Raw genomic sequence first — 25,331 nt, forward strand, 5'->3', positions numbered from 1 at the left:
GTTAATTTTTTTGCTTTAAATATTATTTATCCCGCTTTAATTCTCTTGCTCACCTGTGACGTCACACGACAGCAGGCGACTGTAAAAGCTGTACATCAGTGCTACCAGCTTTTGAAATATTAAAAAAAAATCAATATTCGTAGCAAAAATATAATTAGGTTGACAACCCTTTGCGATTTCAAATCTCCCGTTCCAACAGGACGAGGGAAAATTGAATCTACCACAGGAAAAAAAGGGAATATCTATGACATTGGCTACGACACTAGCGCTCTTAATATATATATATATATATGTATAAATAAATTACTGTACTTACGTTATAAAAGAACGCTTTGGTGTATGGAAACTATACTGACACCTGAAACAAAATTTTCATGTTAATAATACTAATGCTCTTTCTTGTCTATTTCCAAAAAAATTATTTACAGTACATAGTGACTATTATTTACCCAATACACCTCTCTCAATAGTGAAATGATATTTACTTTAAGAGTAGATAGTGCAGGATGCCTGGTAAAGTATAAAAGTACTCTTTTGTGTTAATGTGATTTTAACGCCTTAAAAGAAATCACATAATAAAATGCACACTGAGTTTTGTATTTTAATATAACATTCATAATTATTTATCAATTTCTTGTTGCGAGAAGTAAGACTTAAAATGACCTGTAACGTGCCATAATAGCATGTTTACAACAGGATCTTAATTTAGACTTTTCTTATCTTAGATTTTACTTTCATCTTAAAGTATTTGACTACTCTCATTATGGTGGCATTTTTTTTCCAGTCAAAGCGTAACTATATTAAAGTTCAAAGCTACGTCAGAAAATTTATTGCTCAGGGCTGGGAAGTCTGTAACTAAATTCCGATCAGTATCGTGTTTTTTCTTGCTGATAATTTTTTTAATGTTAAAAATATAGTCCGACTTTTTACATGTAATATTTTCTTTCTTTTTCAGTAAATTAAAGATAACATAAAGAATATGTTAAACCTCCATTTTATACTACTTTGTGAAAATTAAATAGTTTTATTAAATAAAATTATACATTTATATATATTATAAAGGACTTTGACTTCCGCAGAAAGCCCTATGTTTTTCTATTTTATCGTTTTATATTATTTTTGTTTTTTATTAATTATGTTTTTATGAAATAAATTGACCGCTTGATTATGCGTGTCAAGCGTAATACAATGACTACACAGATTTATATTAAATACATTTAAATAAAAATTTTATAATGATTTAATTAAAAAAAAGAAAGAAAACGAATGAAACGGCACAATGAAGTTGTTACTTAATTAAAAAAAGTAGAAAAGATACATAAGTATCCTAATTAATTCAAAGTGATACATAAACATCACATTTGCTTTGTAGTTGAAAATAATCATTTTTTTTTAAGAGAAATCCATCTTAAAAAAGCGATTTATTGAACTTTTATTAATTTCAGCAAAACGACTAACATAAATTAATTTACTCCAGCAGAATAAGTTGCGAATCAATTTACCCTTAATTAATAAATTCTACTAATAAAAAATGTAAATAAATTACGTACAATGTATTAAGCAGCAGCTAGTACTTACTTCTTATAACTTGACGTACAGAAGTTAATTATTCATACTTTTACCATAAGCGAAGCATCGATAGTTCCATGCTTAATTCTTAAAATTTTATTATCAAGAAGATTTTATTTTTATTTAATAATTTTATTTTTTATTTGGTTTATTATGGTATATTTTAATAATTTTTCCACTTAATATTCCAAAAACATATATCAAGTACACGTGTTATGACACTAAATTACATTTTTACTTTCTATTTTTTATTAATTATTACCATAAAAATTAAAAAATATCAAATCTTAAGGTGATAAGCAGCACTAATTAATTTTAAATTACATTTCATCAATGCCTTTTTTGTAGTAATTAACGGTAATCCTTACACAATTAACATTAATTAATTAAGAAATTAAAGTTAAAATATGGCTGAATACAATTATTAGAAAATGTTAACGGTTAAAATTGTTTCGGATGGTTCCGCGTTATAAAGTTATTATTAAATTGATATGAAAACATTTTGCGTGACAACATGACCATGAAATTAAACACCTCGGAGGTTGATAGGAACAACTTCTTCCTCAGGCACTCACTCCTGATTCGAGTCAATTGGTTTGAGACAGCTGTGATCACCAAAGACAGGTAGCAACAAGGTAGATCCGAGAGCGTCTACCTGCAAAATTCCGTTATCGTTCTTGACGGAATTCGACCGGCGGCTATCAACATTATGACACCGGTCTGGTAAGACTTTGACTGATGTAGATAAATGAATATATATTTTTTTAATTATCAAAAAGTTCATTTCACAAATATAATTTAAAAAAAATTAATAGTTAAGTTTCAAAAATAATTTACTAGGAGAGAAATAAATTGATTTTAGGCAAATATTTCTCATGTTTTTTTAATAGACAGGTAATGGATGCCAGGCACATTTAAATCAATTTATCTATATTTGTAAACGTTTGTGTTAAGTCAAAAATAGATGGACAAAAAGTACGCGAACAAAATTTTATACCCGAAGGTATGTTCCCGTAGCTCTGCAGGTCGCAGTACTTGACAACTTATCTAATCGCACGGCTCTGTTTAAGGATGCGCACCTAATTGTGGAAACATCCGTCACCAGGGAAAGACCGCAGGGTTCCATTCTCGGTCACTTGCTGTGGAACCTGGTATTCGACGGATTTTTGGGACTGACATTCACGAAAGGGGTCACGGTCCAGGCTTTTGCCGATAACTTCTTGTTAACTCATGACCGGGGATAGAAGATCGAGCGCAGGCGGTCTTATCAACCGCAGACAGCTGGATGAACAAGCAAAAATTGAAGATTTCTGTGCCAAGACGAGGTTTATGTTTCTCAAGGGTGCAGGCAAATTATAATACAATCAGTAACTCCATATTAAGTATAAAGGCTGTGTAATCAGCTGAAGTTAAGTTCATAAGTACGTATGTGTTTAGTTTGATGAGAAGTTGCTGTTTCGCAACTACATTAACCAAGTAGCGGCGGACGCTGTCTTTGTGATGTATAAAATACGAGGACTGCTCGAAAGCATTACGGAGTGCCGGGCCGACATTTGTACATGGTGTACCGAGGTGTCTTCGAAAGTACGAACTCTTTCGCGGCGTCCGTTTAGGTACACATGTTCGAAAGAAAGGTGGAGCAGTTTTTCAAAATTTAAGAAGTCCACAGCGCAGAGCCTTAATTGTATGCACTAGCGTTTTAATACAACCCCCTACACGGCTACCTCTTTATTGGGGAAGGTTCTCCGAATCTATTTAGTGCTGAAAGTTAGGGCGGCCATGTTGAAATTGCTAAGTCAGGGAAGCCGACGTATTTGGATGCGGTATCGACCCGGGCCTCTACCGGATCGGAACGGTGATCTCAATCCACCCTCTTGTGGACGATTCTTTTCAGCCTTGCGATGGAAGCATTGTAGTAAGGATGGACCGTTACGACTAAGGTCATATCCTTGTATAGAATTATACAGGATCTGGTGGAGACGGTATGCCTCTCTATCGTTTTAAGGGTAACAGATGCCCAAGTGCTTTCCAACGTGCTTTTCCATGTAAATTTAAACCGATGATTGTTTTGGTTCCGCCTGGTAAATGATGAGTTATGCGTCTGTGGGAAGGTACAGTAGGACGAACACATGATGCTCTGCTGTTTGGGTTGCCAGTACTCAGGCTACCCTGGAACTTAGTGGTGAAGGGGAAAATGGACCACTGGCAAGCGTCGAGCCACATTGTTGGACCATGTCGAATTTCCTTGATGTGGATGCTTTGTTCAACCGTCTTCAGTAGTATATTTCTAATGAAAAGACTACCGCGTTGCTGTTGGGAGAAACAAACTGAGAAACATGGCTGCCTACCAGCCAGATTAAGGCTCCTAGCGCTTTAATGGTGAACAGCTACTTGCTGGCATTCAGCGACCTAGACGTGGCAGCGAATTCCTGTCTTTCACGAGATAAATTTAATTATTGATAGTCATATATGTTTTAATATTTGACGGGGTGTGCCTACAAATTTTAGTGATATATAAAATGTGGACGGTGGTACACGCAAGCAAGTGGTCTATGGTACACGCTTATTCCGCTGACAGTTTTATGGTTGCTGTTGGAGTCAGTTAGGACACTGGTCGCTAATCTCTTTCGAGGCTCAGTAGCTCTTTGTAACACAGACATTCGGTCTTATGCTTTAGGGCGACCGAATGGGAAAATCATCCCAAACAAATCAAACTCCAAGTTACAGACTTAGGTTCTATATATATATATATATATATATATATATATATATATATATATATATATATAATATATATATATATATATATATATAGCTTATTGATGGCTGAACGTTTCTGCCGGGCCATCAAGACTGGCTGCGATAGGATCCTACGGGGGCCTCGGGCAATGGACGGACCATTACGTAGTGGCCAGTTCGCGGATCGGAAATTGCATGTAGCCGTCATGACCGCTGTTTCCGGGGAGCCGCATGTTAAACACAGGTAGATAACCGGAAAAAAGTGGTCGTCATGTGGAATTTGCGTGCTGCGCGCAAGAATAAGGTCCGCTAGGAGAAGATACCAGCGTCGCCCCCTGACGGGGAATATCGTTGATGCGTGCACACTGGGGGTCTGCAGATCTACCCACGCACCCGTAATTAGTATGCCATCAAGGAAGCCAGACTCAAGTTGTGGCAAGACTCCATACGCAAGTTTCAACGCAACCCCTGTCAGCTCGTAAATCATGTTACGGCCAAATCCAGTGCACGTAATGTCTAGTTTTTGATGCGGGTTTGGTGATCGGGAACACCCTTTAACATAGTGGTGACTTACGAGGCGTTCCTGGATATTCTGTTTCTAGGTGCTCCGGAGTGTAAGCAGAGATCAATGTTATGGTGGTTGGTATGCTATTCACTGGAGTACGGGCTGTGTGTCCAGTTGCCGTTTGTAGCACAGACATCCAGTCTTATGCTTTTGGGCGTCTGATTGGGGTTGTGGCAGGAGAAAAGCCAAGCAAATCAAAACCCTAAGCTCTAACATTTCATTATTTGATACATTGAGATTAAAATCTGGATTGAGAAGAAATTGGAAGTCCACCTAACTTATTTTTAGAGAGAGAAAAATTATTTGACAGTTAATACTTACTCTTTGCGGTTGCATCTTGGAGCCACATTCAAAGTTCTACTGAAAAATAAAAAAAATATGAAATTATATTCAATATTTTTATTTAAAATGTAGCAAATAAAAAAATACAATTTTTTTTCTGATTGAGATCCTACGTAGATCCTATCCTAATATGTAGGCGAATTACCATTTCAAAAAAGAATTTCACGATTTTTAAACTACTTAAGTATTATTACTTATTACTATAGTACTTGATGAGAATTCTCCTGTTTTTTTTACATTTCCTTTAGCACTACATAGTCTGTGTGTTTGAAATACTGTTAAATATTTGTTTATTTATATTTTGAAGTAAACTTTAAATTTGTATCTTCAAGCACCCGCGCACACAAACCACCAACCCACCCACACACACACATGTATATATATATATATATATATATATATATATATATATATATATATACACTTGAAAATGTGGACTACAAAAAAGGTTATATCCTACTTACTCTTTGGGAAGTTCGTAAGGTGAATATTCTCCAGGTTTGTTTTTAATCGATCTGAAATTTAAATAAATTGATGATATTTATTAGAATGTAATTAGTACTTGATGTCTGATGATTTCAAAAGTTAGTTTTTATCGTAATAGAATAAAGCAATTGTTTTATGCATGTAAATCAACTTTATAATAAGGAAATTTCTTAAATTAATTCTCGTTAAAAATACACTGAATTTACCTGAATCATGTGCTAGTTGACAAGACAATCTACCTCTAACTCTGATTCACTGAAGATGGAAGTACCAATACTTTTACAGAATATGATAAATTATAATATATAGAAAAACCAGTTTATTCATTAATCAGAGAAGTATTTTTATCAATTGATAAGCTAATATAATATGAAAAAGTTATCATTAATTGTGTAAAGAAATTAGAGACAAGTAAGGGTAAAACCTAATTTGTTACTAATCTGAGTATTTATGAGTAGAAAATACTGATAAATGTATTTTCACTTACAAATATAAAACATTTTAGATCAGCAATTCAGTTTAAGCTGCATTATAAGTACAAGAAGAATGGTTATACCTATCAAAAATTTCCAGAAGCAAGTGTGAAGAAATAAAATGCTTCGTACTTGTTATTAGTAGATCTTGACAATAATTATATTTAAAAATATTATATTCTTTTTTGTCCGTTTAATATTTGATGCTTGGGTGGAATATGACTGTAAAGATATGAAAAAAAACGATAGAAATACAAAGGAAAGAATTACTAAAAATTTTTGAAAACTACATAATATACTTTTATTTGCAAACAACTTTTTTTTTTAATTCAATTTTAATAAAGTGATTGACGTAATAATAATAAATGTTATATTTATAACAACATTTGACCATTATACGGTAGTAGATATGTCTTTTTATTTGGACGGCTGTCTGTTCGAAAGCTGCCAGTAACTTTGTGATTTTGGTATTATGAATAAGAGTCCAAAACAGCTTTGTAGTGGCCAATTCAAACCAGGTTTTGAAATATTTTAACGAAAATATTTCATGTAAATGTAGTCTACTAATTCAAAACACCTTCTATGAGGCAAACAAGTTCAATATTCCATTGCTTTCCTAATGTTTATTAATTACGCAAAGTACACGACCTAATTACAATTTCAGTCACCTTAACGGTGTTATGACATTAGAATTCTCTCAAGTGTAGAGAAAAACTGAATGGTAAAACAATGCCACTTTATCAATACCATAATCTCTATCAGAAAAAATTCATTTTGTAACCATTTATTGACATCTCACCCAGTGTCCAAGCTGCCATTTTTTATAAAAGCATAGTAAACATAAACATGGATAAGACTTAATTTAATTGTGAAGTACTATTCTCAGATCCTAAAAATATGTTTGTTTCATCATTTAGAAATTTGTCTGGGATTTTTCTACCCTTCTTTTTCCACACTGACTGAGCCTGGTGTTCAGTATGCTTCCTTGACAAGAGATATCACTTTTTATTTACCTTAAGCTAAGCTGATAGTAGCAAAAGATTAAAAAAAATCTTGTTGCCGAATACTTGCAACACAAAGTCATATTTTTAATTTATGTGTTGATAGTAGTTTTAATGAATTTACACAAACTAAAAGGATATTACAAAATTTAAATTATTTTAATTAAATGAGAAGTCTGTAAAAATGTTATTTTGGAAAATCAGACAACTGCATAAAAATTTGTGTACGATACAATAGCTTGAAAGTTATTTGGTGATAGCAGTTGGTGTTGAGAATAGTAATTAGATTGTTTACACTTTGATATTTTAAAATAATATAAATCAATCCTCGTCTAGAGATTCACATTGAAGAAACTAAATATAGATTTGATAATGGCAATGAGGTGTATTGAAAAAATGGTTATTGCAATGAAATAGTCAAAAAAATATTTATTTGATTTAACAGACCTGTTTTAATTTTTCATAATTATTATTATTAAAAATATTTAATATTTAATTTGAAACAGGTGTAGCAAACCTTAATTTTATTTAATAATATTAAGAAGCAGTGTTGGTAAAATAATGAACCTAGTGGTAACATTAAAAGTGAAAAAGAAATCGTATTCTCTTTAAGTAGGACAGGTAAATTATAATACAAGTACAGATGATACTTTGTAAGAGTGACTATGAATTTTTTTTTGGTACTTTGTTTCCTTTCTTTTGTTGACAGTTTTTGAGGATACAGATCATTCAGTATAAAATATAAAATAAATTATATTCCGTAGCAAATATTAACAGCTATATTTTTCTGTAGATTCTATGTTAAGCAGAAAGAAAGTGTATTTATTTTGCGAGAAAAAGCCCTTTTTAGTGAAATCGATTGACCAGTAAAACCAGCAAATATACCTGATCCACGAAATTAAATTTTTGACACAATCTCTGAAAAGATATTTCTCCGTCAACAAACCTTAGGAAATTCTGTATAATATATTGTCACGTGTTAGTGGCTCGATCACTATTGAGAGATTGAAAATTGAAAGAATATTGAGAGAAACAAGAAGAAATAAGACAGAAATAAGAGAATGAAGAATATTTAATTGAAAGATATTGAGTGATTGACAATTGGAAATGTTTATAGAAATACAATTAATTATATAAAGAACATAAGTAAAACAAATCAAATCATTAATTATAATAAAAATTACAATGGTAATGATAATAGTAACAACTAACAAATAATAAAAAAGTATAGTAATCACATCCACACTAATAATCAGTATAACAACAACAACAACAACAATAATAATAATAATAATGCCCTGAAGTAGATATTCCCCACGTCCGGAACACAACATCTACGTTCCACGTCCAGGGCGGCAACAGCTGTACTCACGTACATTACATATAGCTGGCTAACGGGGTTCCGAGTATTGTTTCTCGGATATAGTTTTCTCGGCCGATTTTCATCTGCAGGCCGAATTGGAGGACTGGATTTCGCGGCCACCTGCAGATACGAAATTTTCACTGATTATGGAAATGGATTGATACTGCCTTTAGAGCTGGCGATGTGGCGGCCACGGTCGAAGTTATTTGCAGGTGTAACGGAGAACTTTCGTTGTCCACATGCCCCCCGCGATGGCAAGCATGTAGTTAAGGTGCCCATGTTGTTCGGGGCATGGGAGCCCTGAAAGCCTCGGTGTGTAAGGGCCTGGAGTCAGTGCAGAGACTGCGCATCCGCTCTCTGCCAGGACATATGCCGGTTCCACCGGAGTACCGGAACGGACCTCCAGGGTTGGTAGCCCTGGAGTTGTGGTGTACCCCAGCGGCTAGCCTTACTACAGCAGGGATTAATCGTTCATGCAAATTGAACAACTAAACGTGGCAGAGGGTTCACGCAAACACCCTCTTCTAGAACCAGCCGTTTCGCCTGAGGCAAAACGGAGAAAGAGCGCAGAATCTTGTAAAATTGAAGTTGAGGCTAGGAAAAGCTTGCAAAAAGCTTTCTTCAAAAGCAACGCTCCAAAGCCAAAATACTTACTTATTACAAAAGAAGACGGTAATTTCTCGAAGGTGAGTCCATTCCTCATTGCTCGAGAAATAACAAAATGTGCTGGAGGCCCTGTTAAGGAAATTATGAAAATTTCACCGGACTTCATGTAGAGACTGTAAATGATATACAGTCTCAGAAGATCCTAGGTCTTAAAAAAATTGGAGAACTAGCTGTACGTGTTGATCCCCACGGCATGCTCAACACCTCAAGGGGTGTTGTGGTCTGTCGGGATCTTCTTAACTGTATGGAGCAGGAAATTGTAGAAGAATTAGCGCAGCAGGGAGTATTAGAATGTCGGAAGTTGAACATGAGAAGGAATGGCGAAGTCCTACCTTCAGCATCCCATGTTCTTACATTTAACCGGCCTACTTTTCCGGAGAAGATAAGAGCGGGCATAGATCGGTTGGATGTGCGGGCATTTGTCCCGCAACCAATGCGATGCTTTAAATGCCAACGCTTTGGACACACCGCTGTTAGGTATGAGAGCCGCAAATATGCGTGTGCGGTGATGCAGTTCATGAAGGAGAGCCGTGTAAGGAGCCTCCTACCTGTATAAACTGCAGAGGACAGCATTCCTGTAGATCCAGGAACTGTCCTGTTTACAAAGACGAAGTAGCTGTGCAGTAAGTAAAAACCCTGCAAAAAGTCAGCTACTTTGAAGCAAAAAAGATCGTAAACGCCCGCAGACCTAGAGCAACAACAACATATGCTCAGGCTGCGGCTGCTGTTCCTGCTCCTGCTCCAGTTGCTGTTGATGAGAGTGCAATCATCAACAAACTCGCACCTACCTTGGCTGGCTTAATTGAGAGGATAATAGAAAATAAAATGAATCCTCTCAGCACTAAAGAACCTGTTAAGCCAAGAATAATTGTACAGCCTCCTGAAGACATATCTCCAAAACAGAAAGTCGCTCCAGAACAGAAGAAAACGGACACTACACCTGAAATCCAAGTCCGTCTTAGTGAGATTTTAGTTAATGAGAAGAAAGTGACAGCTACAGAGTCTGTTATGGAGGCTCCCAAGCCTCCTGTAACTGAAGTGGCCTCTAAGCCTCAGAGGCCACAAAAACTTTCACAGGGGGGACGAGTGTCCCCCCTTCAACAGGCGGTGACCGGTGCGATTGTGGGGTCGGCCAAGTTGCCGCCCCACAATCCGCGCCTGTAACCGGTGCCGATCCATGCCCGTCGTCGTCGGCGGCTTCGGTGGTCTCCGATTCGGAGACCGGAAGCTTTACGGGCGACGACCTTCTCCGCGAACACGATGCTGTTCGTATAATGGAGAAGAAAAGTAAAAAAGGATGGCCGAAGGGAAAACCTAGGCTATAATATAATTGAAAATCAGCGAGTCGATAGTACAATGGAACATCAATGAATGTTTTTCAAACATCCATGAGCTCCAACCCTTGGTACATGATGTAGACCCGATTTGTATATGTCTGCAAGAAACGCATTTCCGCCGAAATAAAAATGTTAAATTAATAGGATTCAATATATTCCGGTGAGATCAACCGCCAAATGTAAGAGTTAGAGGTGGAGTAGCCATATTAACATCAACTACAGCTACCACCGAAGTGGTTGTTCTAAACACAAACCTACAAGTGGTCGCCGTTAGAATGAAGCGTCCGCTCCAGGTCGCTGTCTGCAGCATATACTTGCCGTATTTTGATTGGAATAAGGATGACATAGCAAGACTAATTTCCGAGCTTCCCACTCATGTTTTACTGGTGGGTGACTTTAATGCTCATAATTCTCTTTGGGGATCAGATCGAGTAGATCCCCGTGGAAGAGAACTGGAAGGGTTCCTGATGAATTCAGAACTTATTATTTTAAACGACGGATCAGGAACATTTTTCAATGCCAGAGATGGATTGACGTCCTGTATAGATCTTGCACTTATAAGCGGTTCGATAGCATCGAGGTACAGCTTCCATGTCATAGACGATTTGCATGGAAGCGATCATTTCCCGGTGCAAATTGTAACTGATATTACAAGAAAAACATATCTTATCTCTAACAGATGATTATTTGATAAGGCAGACTGGACGAGCTTCACAGCTAGAACGATACTCCCAGAAACAACTGGAGTAATCGGGGACGATGTCGACGCCATAACAAATGCAATACTTGAGTCGGCATCGAGATATATTCCCAAAACATCTGGGAAACTTACGAAGAAACCCGTTCCATGGTGGAACGATGAAATAAGTGAAGCTATAAAAAGAAAGAAAAGGGCGTATAACGCCTTTAAGAAGCGTCCTAGCATAGAAAATCTTGTTGCCTTTAAGAAATAGTGGGCGTATGCAAAACGTCTTATGATAGATTCGAAAAAACGATCCTGGCAGCAATACGTGTCATCCATCGACAAAACTACTACTGCAGCAGATGTTTGGAGGAAAGTAAAGGCGATTTGCGGGCGTAATGATTTTGCTCCCATAACTAGCCTTCAAGATGAAGATGAAATAAAAGACACTCAATATGAAATTGAAGAGCTGTTATCCAATCACTTCGAAAAGGCCAGCAGAACGGCCAACTACGAAGAAGATTTTCGTACTAAAAAAGAACAACTTGGAGGTCTACTAAACTTCAGAACTGAGTATAATTACTCATATAATGTACCATTTAAAATTGAAGAATTCGCGAAAGCGTTGGAAAAATCAGATAACACAGCTGCTGGTCCGGTTGAAATCCATTATAATATGATCAGGCAGCTAAATACCACTGCAAAGCGTAGATTATTAGAACTTTATAGTAAAATATGGCGGGATGGAATGTACCGGCAGCAGTGGAAAAAAGCTCATGTTGTTCCAGTACCAAAGAAAAATAAAAATTTAACAGACCCCAATAGCTATCGTCCTATTTCTTTGACGTGTGCTATGGGAAAAATACTGGAAAAAATGATTAATAATCGACTCGTCTGGGTTTTGGAAAAAGAAAACCTGATATCACCGTATCAAGCAGGTTTTCGGCAATACTATTCTACCACTGATCAAATGATCAGCTTAGAGCACGTTATATATAACAGCTTCATTAAAAAGAAACATTATGTCGGAGTCTTCTTTGATCTTCAGAAGGCTTTCGATATGACCTGGCGTCATGGTATAATGCTCCAGACACATGAATGGGGCATTCGTGGCAATCTGCCTATACTGCTCAGCAACTGTATGAATGACCGTACCTTCCAAGTACGCGTCAACAATGAATATTCATGTGAAAGAATCTTGGAAAATGGCATACCGCAGGGTTCGCCGTTGAGCGGTACCTTGTTTACCATTGCCATTAATAAATTGATATTATCCATTCCAGTAGAAATCAGCAAAACCGTCTATGTTGATGATCTGGCAAATGTATGCCAGCAACAAGACTGCTATGGTGAGGTACAAATCGCAACGAGCGATCAATGCTCTAAATGAAGTTGTAAGGTATAACGGATTCCAATTCCCACCAGAAAATCGTGCTGTGTACACTTTTGTAGGAAAAGAATTTCTCATCAAAGTCCTGCGTTGACAATTGATGATAATCCAATACAATATAAAGACAGCGTAAGGTATTTAGGACTAGTAATGGATAAATCCCTTACATGGGGATTACATATACAAGACTTGAGTGATAGATGCAAAAGAGCCCTAAACATTATAAAATGTTTATCGAACTTAAATTGGGGCTCAGACAAAGAGACATTATTGAGATTGTATAAAGCATTGGTTCAATCTAAACTAGAATACGGATGTATCGTATATTCATCTGCTAGAAAGTCGCACTTAAGAAAGTTAGACGTAGTTCACAATAGCGGAATAAGATATGCAACAGGCGCTTTCCGCACAAGTCCGGCGGCTAGTCTGTTGTCTGAAGCCGGAATAATGCCACTAAATTATAGAAGAGTGATCCTTTTGTTAAGATATGCAGCAAATGTATGGACTTTCCCTGCTCATATAAATAATAAATTGTTTACGAATCATCCTATGCCTGCAGTATATGAACATCGTGCTACCTATTCCAGACCAGCCGGAATTAGGTACCACGAATTAAGAAGAAAATACGAAATTGCTATACCAGAGACACTAGCAATTTCTGCTAGAGAAATACCGCCATGGCTCTTGCCAGCGGTAAATACAAGTTTGGATCTCTCTCAAGGAGAAATAAAAAAAAAAACAGCAGTGATCATCCAACAGGAATTTTTGGAACGGTCAGTAGTTACAAAGAACATGTTAGAATTTATACTAACGGTTCTAAAACCGAACATGGTGTTGGATGCTTAATATATGTAAATGGAGAAGCCCACTTTTGGAAACTGCCAGATGTGGCCAGTGTCTACACGGCAGAACTCACTGCAATTCAGCAAGCTTTTCGCTACACTGAACCCTATTGCGAAGAGAGAGTGTTAATATGTTCCGATTCTTTAAGTGCACTTGTCGCAATTCGGAACAAGAACAATAAGGATGTCCTAATTACAAACATCCTGTCCATTTTATACGTTCTAAAACAACGAGGACAGCGATGTGTATTTTTATGGACTCCGGGGTATGCTGGTATTGCAGGTAATGAAATCGCAGACGAAGTTTGTGTTTTTAAATAAAATGTAAGGGCACTTTACACCCTTACATATGACGATCATGATGGGGATAATAATTTCTTTTAAAGAATGTGACGAGGGCTAATGACCTTAGCAGTTGATGCCCACAAATATTCAGAAAAAAAATAAAAATAATAATAATAATAATAATCATCTCTCAATAGTAATTACAATAATGGCAATAATAAACAATAATAATATTAAATGTTAATAATAATAATCAACAAAGATTACATTCAAAACAGAATTTAAAGTAATCGTCAGAATATAATCACAGGTTGACAAAACATGAAAATCAGAATTCAGTCTCATTGACAAAAGACATAAGAATGACAGCTAGGCTTAACACTTTTAACCACTATTCTTGTATTAACAACAATAGTGCAATAGATAAGAGAAGTATAAAGTTATTTCACTGCAAATACCTTTTGTGTTCACAAATAAAGCTACCCTAACCTTCTATGAATGAATTTTAGGATATCTATAATTTTAATTCAGCTTCCCAAATTTCAATTTGATTTCCTTGAGTGTTTTTTGCTATTCTGCCATCTTCAAGATAATCAAAACTAACATATATAAAACTATAATCTTATTTAATTAAATTATATATATATATATATATATATATAAATTAATCTTCATTTTGTTAACTTCGTCAAAAGTTTTAAGTCTGTGACTACTACCGTATTGTAATAGTTTCTCAATTGTTACGAGTTTTGTAAATTGTGAAATTAAGTAGGCATAAACTAGATCCACAATTTACAGATTTTTTATCGAAGTATTATAGTTGTTTGATTGACTTAGGCAGAACATGGACCATGATGGATCGTAAAATTTTATGTTATCTTCATCAGGTAAATTTGCGTGCATCAACCTGTCTTTGTTGTTCAGCATCTCTACTTCCATGTCTTGGCACGTATCCAAAAACTTCATTTGAAGAAATCACAGACCAGTTGCTTTCTCAGTAGAAACAGTGACTCAGAGTCATCCACGCAGATAGGTGAATGGGAAAGAGGATTGATCGGATAAAATAATTTTTTTGGCCAATACGAAAAGAGTGATAGCGCGATCCCTCATCTTGATATTTTTCCATACCTGACACTCATGAGTGCAAGAGAATTTGTCCTTCTAACATATGGAAATCCAAGGCGTCCAGCTGTTCCTTGATAGGACGAAGTGTATAACAGTGCACTAAGATATAGCCAATAAGGAATTTTAGGAAATTTCAACCAAAAATCTCTGCAGGATTGCTCTGTACCTTCTGGAATGCCAGAGTTTTATGTCATCGCGTATTCCGTTAAGATAAAAATGTGGTGTGTTTCAAAATCATGGCTAAATTACATGGATACCATTTCTCGGGCAACTCCATCATTCATTGTGGAGAGAAAAATTCACGACGTAACTGGAAAAGGACAATTTTTGTAGTGTATTGGAGTGCAAAACAACGAGTTCCTGCTCACCACGCCAATTGATGTGCAGAACAGTTTTGCAATGATTCTGTAAATTTCCCTTACATCATCATATTGTCTGCATTTATGACGTTGAAGTTGCAGGTAGAAAGTATCCTATTTTTTATTGGGAACTCGTAAAATGTATTAAGTATTACCTTTCCTTTTGATGAGCTACGGTATGACTTAAATAATTCCCGTGATACTTCCCCCGGAAATGATAATATCAGACTCAGCATGTATCTCACCTTTCGGATATTGCATCACGAAATCTTTCTCTTAATACAATAAAATATTTTCTGACCAAGGTTGTCCGTTTCTTGGTCAGAAGCATTAATGATTCTCATACTGAAACCTAGTAAGGAAAAATCGTGTCCTTCAGGTTATCCTCCTATTTCCATGAGCAGTACCTTATGCAAGTTGATGGAAGGAATAAAAAACCGTCGTCAAGTGTGTTATCTTGCGAGAAATGCCCTAATTGCTTCCGCCAAGGTAGATCGTATGTTGATCATGTACTTGCCCAGGAACTTGTTACTCAAAACGCCTCCCTACATTGCCTGTGCCTATTTCTGTATTTTACGATATGCAAAAGTCTTACGACACGGCTAGGAAGAAAGGAATCCTAAACAGAGAAAAGAATTTTCCTTATCAGAGGTTTCTTCAAAGGTCAGCCCTTTCCAGTTTGAGTTGGAACAATGATATATTTCGAGAAGTTGGCTTCCTGGCCCAAAGAGGACAAAGTGGTTCAGGCACCCAAATTTTCTGCTCCTACTCAGCCAAAGTTGTGCGGGGCAAACGAGAGACTAGAAAAGCCTCGCTGCATCCCGAGGTTTTATTCGTTAACATGGTTTAGGGAACTACTAGGACTAGTACAAAGCCCAAGGAGGACTTCATGGTTGCTCTTCTTTGCAAGCAGAAATACCTTAAGATTAGGAAAACCAAAGAAACCAGCAAGGGTCTAATAGTGATTGCTAATGACAAGGAGACAGTCCGAGTCATCGTGGATTATTCTGTGGTAAAAGCTTGAGGTTAAGGTAGACCCGAAGCCAAAGCATTGGCCCCGGGTCATTGTCTACAACATTGACCAAAGGCTATCAGACGACGATTTTCTGTCCCTTATTAGGGTGCAGAACACTGAGTTGGATGATACAGCTTTTAAGAAAGAGTGTAGGCTACTCTTCAAGACCGTGAAACGTAATGCCTAAAGGTATCACGGTGTTTTTGAACTTGGTGCTGGTCTCTTCAAAAGGTTTGTGTCTGAGGGTAGATTTTTTCTCAATTTCACGTTTTCTCGGATCAGAGAATACGTTGATGTATAATGTTGTTTTTGTGCTGTCGTTTTGGCTACAGGGCGAAGTTCTGTAAGTATGCGTCCGTCTAAGCGCATTGTGGCGAGGAGGGACAAAAGTGTGGAGATTGTCCTCAGAAATCCAAGGCTTCATCCTGCGTAAATTGTAAAAGGTTGCGCAAAGGATGCAGACATTAGGCCAACAGTAAGGACTGCGGCTGTATTTACGAGCGGTAAAACTTTACTTCAATTATCTGGAAAGTTAGAACTTATCACTGATGCTTAAAGTCTGTCTGCAGTGTTAGTTGAACGGTTGTTTTGGGTCTCATGGTTGATTTATGCAGCGCCCTTTACGAGTAAGGCGATCTACCAGGTCACGCTGTTTTTATTATCTCTTCACATATGTGACGATTTTCATATTCCTCGATCCAAGAGGCTTTTGGTTTAGGTCTATTGCGATTGCCAAATCGCTTCTTTCACGAGTTCGGTGATGAACTCTGGGCATTTTCTGCGCGTTTCTGTTCCTGCTTGCAGAGACGCTTTTGCATCAGGGATGGGTTGATTAAATTTTCTTAGGCTGAATTGCTTCGGTCTCGACTGAAATGCTGTTTGAGTAGATATAGGGGACCCGGCAAAAATGACAAAGATGATTTATAATAGGCCTCACTCGGGGAGAGATTTCACTAATGCAAAAAAAATCTCAACTCCCTGCGGTTTCACCTCCAGGGAGGTCTGGAAACTCAACCAAACAAAGGTGTCTAATGATTGAATGTAGTCACAGTTAAACGATGAAAGTTGATTTTGCCGTATCGGTTTAGTCAGTTAAATTTTACCCGCATCGTCGTATTAGAACATTGCTACATCTGATAAAAATTTTAACCGCAAAGTTTCTGCCCGTTTTAAGTACAAATATTGATGTAGATTGTTTAAATATGGTGAGCATAACACTGCTTTATCATTTATTAACGTTTCCAACGATGAAGATTCTTTCTCAAGAAACAACTGTTCAATATGTTGGACGATCTTCATATCGGTATAGGCTACATATTGTTGGATATGAAAAAGGTATTTACTAAGCACGATAAGGGTTGCATTTGTATCATCTTATATGATTCTGATACTTCGGACAACGAATCGTATTGCTTTGAGCTACACAGAAGTTATACAGACAGATTTGCTGAAGACGAAATGAAAGTTGTACGTCATCATCCAATGAAGGTAACTTATTACGGTATGAAAGACGATGGTATTATTTCATATATTTAAACTTTTGTAAAATATGTGTGCAGGTGTTTCTTAGAATTATTTGTTCAATCATGTTAAAGGTCGTCCATAACTGACAACGGTTAGAACGTCTTAAATAAGTTGTCTTATACATGATCGTCGTCGTCGTTGTTACTGTGATCTATTATGGAGCTAATTAAGCAAGTAGATGTTACGGTTGGTAAACGACATTTGTCAAAAATGTATTTCAGTTTAAATTATAGTTATGTATACATTGTTTATCTTAGTGTTCATGTATTTGATAAAGATTGTGATAATGTAATTATAAAGATGATCATTTTTCCGATGAAAAATTAATAATTTATTTTGACTTTGAATGTGGGAAAAATTCTACTGGTCTCATGGAAATAAAGAAAACTCATTTTGTAGTTTCCAAGGCGAGAATGATAAACGTGGAAATGCCTTTAAATCAATGATTCATTCAACATAGTGATGGATACGATTACGTTAAATAGATCAACTACGACTTGTCCTAATAAATAATGTTGTCACCGTTAACGTTTTTATCGCAAAGGAAAGGAGATTAACCATCACCTCTCGTATTGCAACTGATGGATTAAGAGTTTGTGAAGAAACAGATTTTTTCCGATAATAAAAAACATAATAAGGAACCACTGCTTGTTGCAAATGATAGGGAAGAGATGAGATCTTGCTCTGGCTTGGCAACCTGCAATGTTACAAGGAAGGTATTTTTCTCCCTTTTGGTTTAGGGGGGGGGGGGGGGTGATTTTTGATGAAGGTCCTAAACGAGGCAATGGGACGGAGCAATTTCACCGTGCCTTGGAAGCTTGCGACGTTGCTCCTTGTCCCCAAGAAAGTTAACAAACCAAGCTCCTACTTACTGTCCTATTTGTCTCTAGCCGACTACTGCTAAGCTTTACGAGAGTATGCTTGTAGAAAGAATCTGGTACGAGGAGGTTATTTCATGTGAATACCTTTGGATTACAGCTTCCAGAAAGGAGAGGTCGACGGTGGTTGCTCTGAGGAGAGTGGTGGCTTGGATCGTGTGGTTGGTTGGCTGGAATCTGGAGGACCAGGCATATTCTAGTTCTGGTCCTCCTGGATGTATAGAATGTTTTCAAAAGTCTGTCTTGGGCTATTATATCCGTAGCACTGGCGGAGAGAAGACTTAGCACCTAAATTCAAGCTGTGATCTGTGTTTTTCTTCGTGGACGTGACCGGGTAGCCACCACGGAGAATGGTGGGATGCGATACCAAATGCTGGAGGGTGTGCCTCAGGAGTCCGTTTTAAGCCCCCCTTCTGGAACCTTTCTTTTAATGGCATTCTGAAACTGGGATATGCGTATAGAGTATTCCTTGATTGCCTACGTAGATTATATTTCTGGTGCCGAGTTTGACAGAAAAGGAGGTTGACCATAAGGCTGACCGGGCTGCCGTACAGATGAGTCAGTGGCTTCGGGCCAAGGGGTATGTACTTTGCGCCACGGAAAACACAATCGCTTGTAGTAGTCAGCAGGCTCAAAGTCCGCCCGATCCGGGTCACTGTTAACGTTTATGATGTTACGAAGGCTCCATGTATCAAGTATCTGGGTGTCTGGTTCCACCGTTCTGGGATGTTCACCAGGCACGTAGACGAAATTATGGCCAAGGCGGAAAAGAAAATTACTGGCTCTTTAGGTCGTCTAATAGGACGTCAGTAGGGCCTCAAGGCTCGAAGCAGAGGCTGGTCTTATCGGCCGCAACGTCCATCCTCTTGCATGTGGCGCCATCCTTGTTTCGGCCTTTTATATCCAGGGGAACAGAAACAGGCTCCTTGAAGCGTAGAATGAATCTGCAGATAACATCATCGTACAGGACTGTTTCTGTTGCGGCTGCTGAAGTCCTAGCTGAAGTCCTTCCGGTCCAACTGCAGGTCCGGAGGAGGAAGTGAAAGATACTTCCGCCTTATTGTACCAGGAGTGGCAAGAATATTTGAAGGCAGACCAGCCGGGCGTGTGAACCCCCCGGTAGTTTGATCCCCAACCTACGGCCTTGGTTAGAGAGGAGGCACGGAGAATTAGGTTACTATATGTTTCAATTACTTGTTTGGATACGGAGAGTTTGGCGTTTACCTTTACTGATTTTGAAGGCGGAGTTTGCCAATGGTTTTACTGTGGCTGTCTTGACACGTCCCAACACAACTTTTTCGATTGTGATAAATGGTCTGAACGAAGGTGCAATGCAGGGCTTGTGAGGATCTCTCCGGTTTTAGTGGTATCACTCATATTTCAAGGGTCACCCGAATGGCAACGGGTGGAGGACTGTGTGACAGTTATTCTTAAGACGAAGGAGTCCGACTACAGGGCCTTCGAAAAACTGACTTGATGATGGTGGGTTTGAGTGATGGCTAGTCTACAGGTGGAGCTTGGTGGACAGGTGATGAAACGACCTACTCTTTGCCGCTTGCGGGGGGCCCGCAAACGGCATAGCCGGGCCCGGACTACCCCCGACTATTCTGATCGGTTTGGGCGTTTTTTGCGACAGATCTCAGAAGATCCAACTGGCGAGCCGAAAAACTGTGTCGGACGTACAGCCGGCTGATGGGGAGGCACGTTAGAGGTCCAGTGAAACTCTCCTGGTTGGTGCTAAGCTTGGTAGAAAATCCACACCAAGGGAGGAGAGATAAAAAAACAAGTTGGCAATAAAACAAAAAAATAAATATCTATGGCCTTCCACCATTGTCAGTGTTTTCAATGCGGAGTTGAATGCTATTAATAAGGCCATAAATATAATTAACCCAATAGTTTGACACTTGTCTGTTCAATTTCCATGAGCGCCTTGCAGGCGATTAGTGAGATGTAATTTTTTTCTTTTTCAGTTTAGACTCTGGAACTCCAGTACGGTATTACTTCAGAGGATTAAATGTATAAAGTGCAGTCTTGAACAGTATCAAGTCGACCGTTCCTGAGACGTGTGATTAATTGAAACCCAACCACCAAGTAAAAACGGTATCCATGATGTGGTATTCAAATCCGTATAAAAGTAACTGGATTTGAATCATAAAACATTCTACTTCGAAATCAGCTGATTTACGATGATGAGTTCAACACTAGACCAACCTGGTGGGTTAATGACATGCACTCACGTTTTTCCTATTTAGCCTCCGGAACCACGGTGGTAAAGTATTACTTCAGAGGATGAATGAGGATGATATGGATGAATGTAAATGAAGTGTAGTCTCAAGTTGGCCATTCCTGAGTTTTTTAGGTAATTGAAATCCAACCAACAAAGAACATCTGTATCCACGATCTAGTATTCAAATTCGTATTAAAATAACAACCTTTACTAGTATTTGATCCTTAAAACTCTCGACTTTGAAATTAGCTGATTTGCGGTGACGAATTAACCACTAGACCAGCCCGGTGGACTTAATGACTTGTACTTTTGACCCCCGTAGTTATAATACAAAAATTTTCACTAATTTTGATAGTGTTAGCTTATATTGTTTACTGTAGTAATACTTTGTCCCGGCGCTGATTATCTTACTTTCTTGTGCGCTCAGAAAAAAAATGTAGCGTTTGAATATTTTTTATGTTGGATAATTTAAAACTTAACTGCCCTCAATTTTTTGTTAAAATAATAGAAATATATTTATCTTTTTTTCTACCTAGATATAAGAAATCGTCCTTTCCTTTAGTTATAATGTTCTCTCAGGTTATGCCTGTATTCATCCCGATCAATGCTTTAATAGTGGAGTTATTTTATTCTAAGAGAAAAATTGTTTTTTATATTTCGTGCATATATCTTAACAAAATACGTCGCTCTGTTCTATGATCATGGAATCTATTAGTTTGTATGCCACAATTTAAATATCCCCGCAGAGGTAATTAAGACTTTGAAAATATTTACTTTGAAATTATTTATTTTGACATTCTTTAAAAGGGATATGTGAACTACTTAAATGAAGTATTCCCTTTGTGTTCTGTATTCTCATAATATGATCAAATTGTGCTTCGCCTGTTTTGTCGACCAAATACTCACCTTAAAGTTTAAAAAATGACCTATTTCTTTCTTGGTTTTTTAAAAGTAAGGCGTTAGGCATTCAGATAGAGAACTGCTTCTACAGGCATATAGGTATATAAGATTCAAAATTTGTACTCGGTTAATACATTTAGAGTTATATGTAGTCACATATCAACAGATTCAATGTATTTATGACATGTAACTATAGAAAATATAATAAAATTAATGTCATATTCATTTTTGTAAATAATAATTCTTATTGAATGATTTTATAAAGTGTCAATATATTGAACAATATTCTGCTAAACCAGAAAACTAATTACTAAATATAGCAATAATTTTTAAATGTGAAAAATGGACTTATGTGCAATTTCTGCATATAGGATATATGCATACATGTATAATAAGTACAGTATTGCACCATCGTAAGGAATATGTACTCATAAAAGAACTGTTACTTACAAGTCTTTAACTTTGATTCCAGATATTAATGACTTTCCCTTTCTGAAAAAAATGATTTCATTATTTTATGTAACTATAATTTTAAACATAGAAGATTAGATTATTACTAGAAATTTCTAAAGGATTTTCTTCAAAGGGTGCAGTAGCAGATTCTTTTTTACTTAACTGCACTTCACAAACTATAAGACTTGTTATAGTCTCTTACGATTTTCTATAAGCTTTTCAATCATAAGGTTAAAATATTTCTTATAGAAAAAAAAATCTTTCTTATAGAAAAATATTTCTTAAAATATTTCTAATATTTCTCTAAAAATATCTCTTAGTTTATACAAAACTAACATCAATTTTTTCAATACGTAAGGTAGTTAAAGGCATTGTTGGCCATTAAATAACAGAAAACAACGTTTTCATAATGTAGTAATACTTCTTGAAAAAAGATATTTCCGATTCCTTCTATGACAGGCAAATATTTATAATATCAACTAGAGATATTTTAAAAAATTTCAAGAATCATTTATTTACATTTCCTTAACTAAGTTTTTGCTGCAACATTTCAAGTTTATTTAACAAATACCTATGGGCTGACTCACCGCCGCTTAGAACTAAAGTAGATTAAGTGACAAAGTGATGTGGTAGCTCTTTGAACTAACCCAATTAGACCGAGTATTCTAGAAAGAAGAACCTCTCCGTATTTTAATATAACATTTCTAATCCTAGCTGGAAAATATTCCGCGCTAGAACGATCCTTTAATAAAATTTGTAAGAAGGAAAATAATATCATGTTATATTTCTTTCAAAATACTGACTTGATTTAATTAAAACGATTGAACACTTACCTTTACGGTATAAGTTTAACTTTCTGGATATCAATATGAAATAAAAGTACTGATTCATCTACAAAACCCTTTAATGTGAATGGCTTTGTTTGAAATGAAACGAACAAAGGTGAACTAACATTACGATATTTTAATATCTTAATCCGCTTTCACCTTTGATAGTTCCACATCAACGCGATGAGTACTTCATCAAACTACACAGAGTTACACCTTTCACCTCTGAACGGTTCCTCATTTGTAGGCAAACAAAAATCCCTTCTTAATTTTTGTTTCAGTTACTTTTGAGAATTTCAGCCTTATGTACAGGAATCCTTGATTCACCTTCTTCATAATTTTTACAGAATTACTTTACGTAATCTCGGTTTGATAAGGGGGTTATTAATTCCATAACACATTGGTAGAGAATGATGTTTATTAAAACTGTTGGACAAAACTGCTTTCAGCTGTATTGGAGGTATGAATGAAAAGGCCCTACACCTCGCATTCATGAATTTGCCCTAATTGTAACATAAGCCGTTCAGTATTTGCGTCGTAACCTAAGTATTTTCTTTAGTAAAATATTGGGAAAATCCTTCTGTCAGATTTGATATTTAAAGTTTTTTTTTCAAAGTAAACATTGACCCTAAATTTGTGCTTGATTTTTTTAAAACTATGAAACATGAAACCAGTCATGTTTCATAGTTTTAAACACAAAAATTTTGTTATTCATTGCCATGTGATTGAAATAAAAGCAAAATAAGTTTTCAACTTTTATTATATCTTATTTACAATATGGTGATCACTGCTATATCCAAATTTTATTGTTCGGAGCAGGGTCAACTGCTGCGGTGTTTTGATAACTAATTTTTTATTTGAAAATCTTTCTGAGGAACGGAGAGCATTTTTAAAACCTTTGAAGAAGATTAATTTTTGCTTCAATGTTGGAGATTTTTTTTTACAGGTTTGAGTGATAAAAATAGAGTGCAGCATACTTAATTTGCTGTCTTTCTTAATAAAATACTTTCAAAATTAGAATTTTTAACTTCTTAGATGGTACGTTAATTTTTACTTGAAATTTTATTTACTATTAATGTGAATGGTAAATCAGTAATGGTACAATACTTTATGTATAAAATTGATATATTTTTGTGTTGACCTACAGAAAATATGCGTGAATGATTCTTAATAATTTAGCAAATAATTAAATATCAATAATAAAATCAAATATGATTCAAGATCATAAATGATCCTGATTCATGTTTTATTTTAATATATAATATGTTTGATTTAATATATATGTGTGTGTGTTGTGACTATCATTTTAAACCACAGGTAATAGGTACGCAAAAAGACAAAAATAGAAATTTTAAAACGTAATATTAAAGGAAAATGCTGAAAATATTTCCTGTGAGTTTCAGAATAACGATGTTTTAAAATGATTTGTATAAAATGAAGAGCTTGAAATTTAAGGAAACATTCTTAGTAAAATTCTAACCGTTAGTCTTTATAGGTTATGTTTTTGGTTACTTACGTGTGAATTATTCCTTCTTTGATCCTAAAATAATAAAGAATTAAGATTAAACATATTTTAAATGATTTCTTATAAGTTATATTATTTTACATAACTTAAGAAATGTATTTCCTAAAATAGATTTTATTCTTTTAATTCCGTTTATTACTGAATCATTATTGAAAGTAGCTTTATTTAATCGTAATCTTAAACCTACAGCTACCGAATCTACATTTTTTCTTCTGGGAGGAAAAGTGAAATAAAATCAGTTTAATTAAACATTGCTTTAATTTATTCATTATAGAGTAATAATTGTACTACCATAACATTCACTCAATTAGGCTTACTTAAACTCAAGCGGCTACATCTCTTAATTTTCTATTCTTCATAGAAAAAAAATTTCATCGTTTTAAAAGTATGACAATTTCATAACTAATTAATTTGAACGAGTTCTCTTTCTTATTAGTACATGTGATAATTTTCCTGGAAGTAGTTTGTCGCTTCTGTCAGCTTACAAATATTCTTGATTGCGATTTTTTAATATTGGCATTTGATTTATACGAAATCAAGTTAAGCGTACTCATGAGCTGAGTTTTGTCGTAGGGATTACTAAACTGAACTATTACATTACAATGGCATGTAGAAACCACCAGAAAGAAACGCAGGACCAGTGCACAGAATGCATAAGTAGATATTTGGATATGCACAGATTAGTTTCTAAAATGGCTTTTTATTATCGTAAAATATATTTTGATTATTTTTTCTCTACATCCCCCCGAAATATCGAG

At 36.1% G+C, this 25,331-nt stretch overlaps 1 protein-coding gene across 9 annotated transcripts in view; it reads right to left on the reverse strand.

Annotated features, from left to right (window-relative positions):
• LOC142317360 (uncharacterized) overlaps nt 1-25,331 on the reverse strand; it is a 418,387-nt gene that overhangs the window by 54,240 nt on the left and 338,816 nt on the right. For 8 of the 9 annotated variants that reach the window (XR_012754719.1, XM_075353851.1, XM_075353857.1 and 5 more), the window contains 5 exons: nt 24,565-24,588; nt 22,219-22,260; nt 5,680-5,730; nt 5,195-5,233; nt 317-358 (listed from right to left, as the gene is read on the reverse strand). Coding sequence is in view for 8 of the 9 variants with exons in the window: in XM_075353851.1 (XP_075209966.1) it covers nt 317-358; nt 5,195-5,233; nt 5,680-5,730; nt 22,219-22,260; nt 24,565-24,588 (198 nt within the window). In the remaining variant the exon portion in view is untranslated. The remainder of the gene's footprint in view (nt 1-316; nt 359-5,194; nt 5,234-5,679; nt 5,731-22,218; nt 22,261-24,564; nt 24,589-25,331) is intronic. The other variant, XM_075353852.1, reaches the window with a different exon arrangement.

The sequence above is a fragment of the Lycorma delicatula genome, chromosome 1, assembly GCF_047948215.1.
Source record: "Lycorma delicatula isolate Av1 chromosome 1, ASM4794821v1, whole genome shotgun sequence".
NCBI classification, from domain to species: domain Eukaryota; kingdom Metazoa; phylum Arthropoda; class Insecta; order Hemiptera; family Fulgoridae; genus Lycorma; species Lycorma delicatula.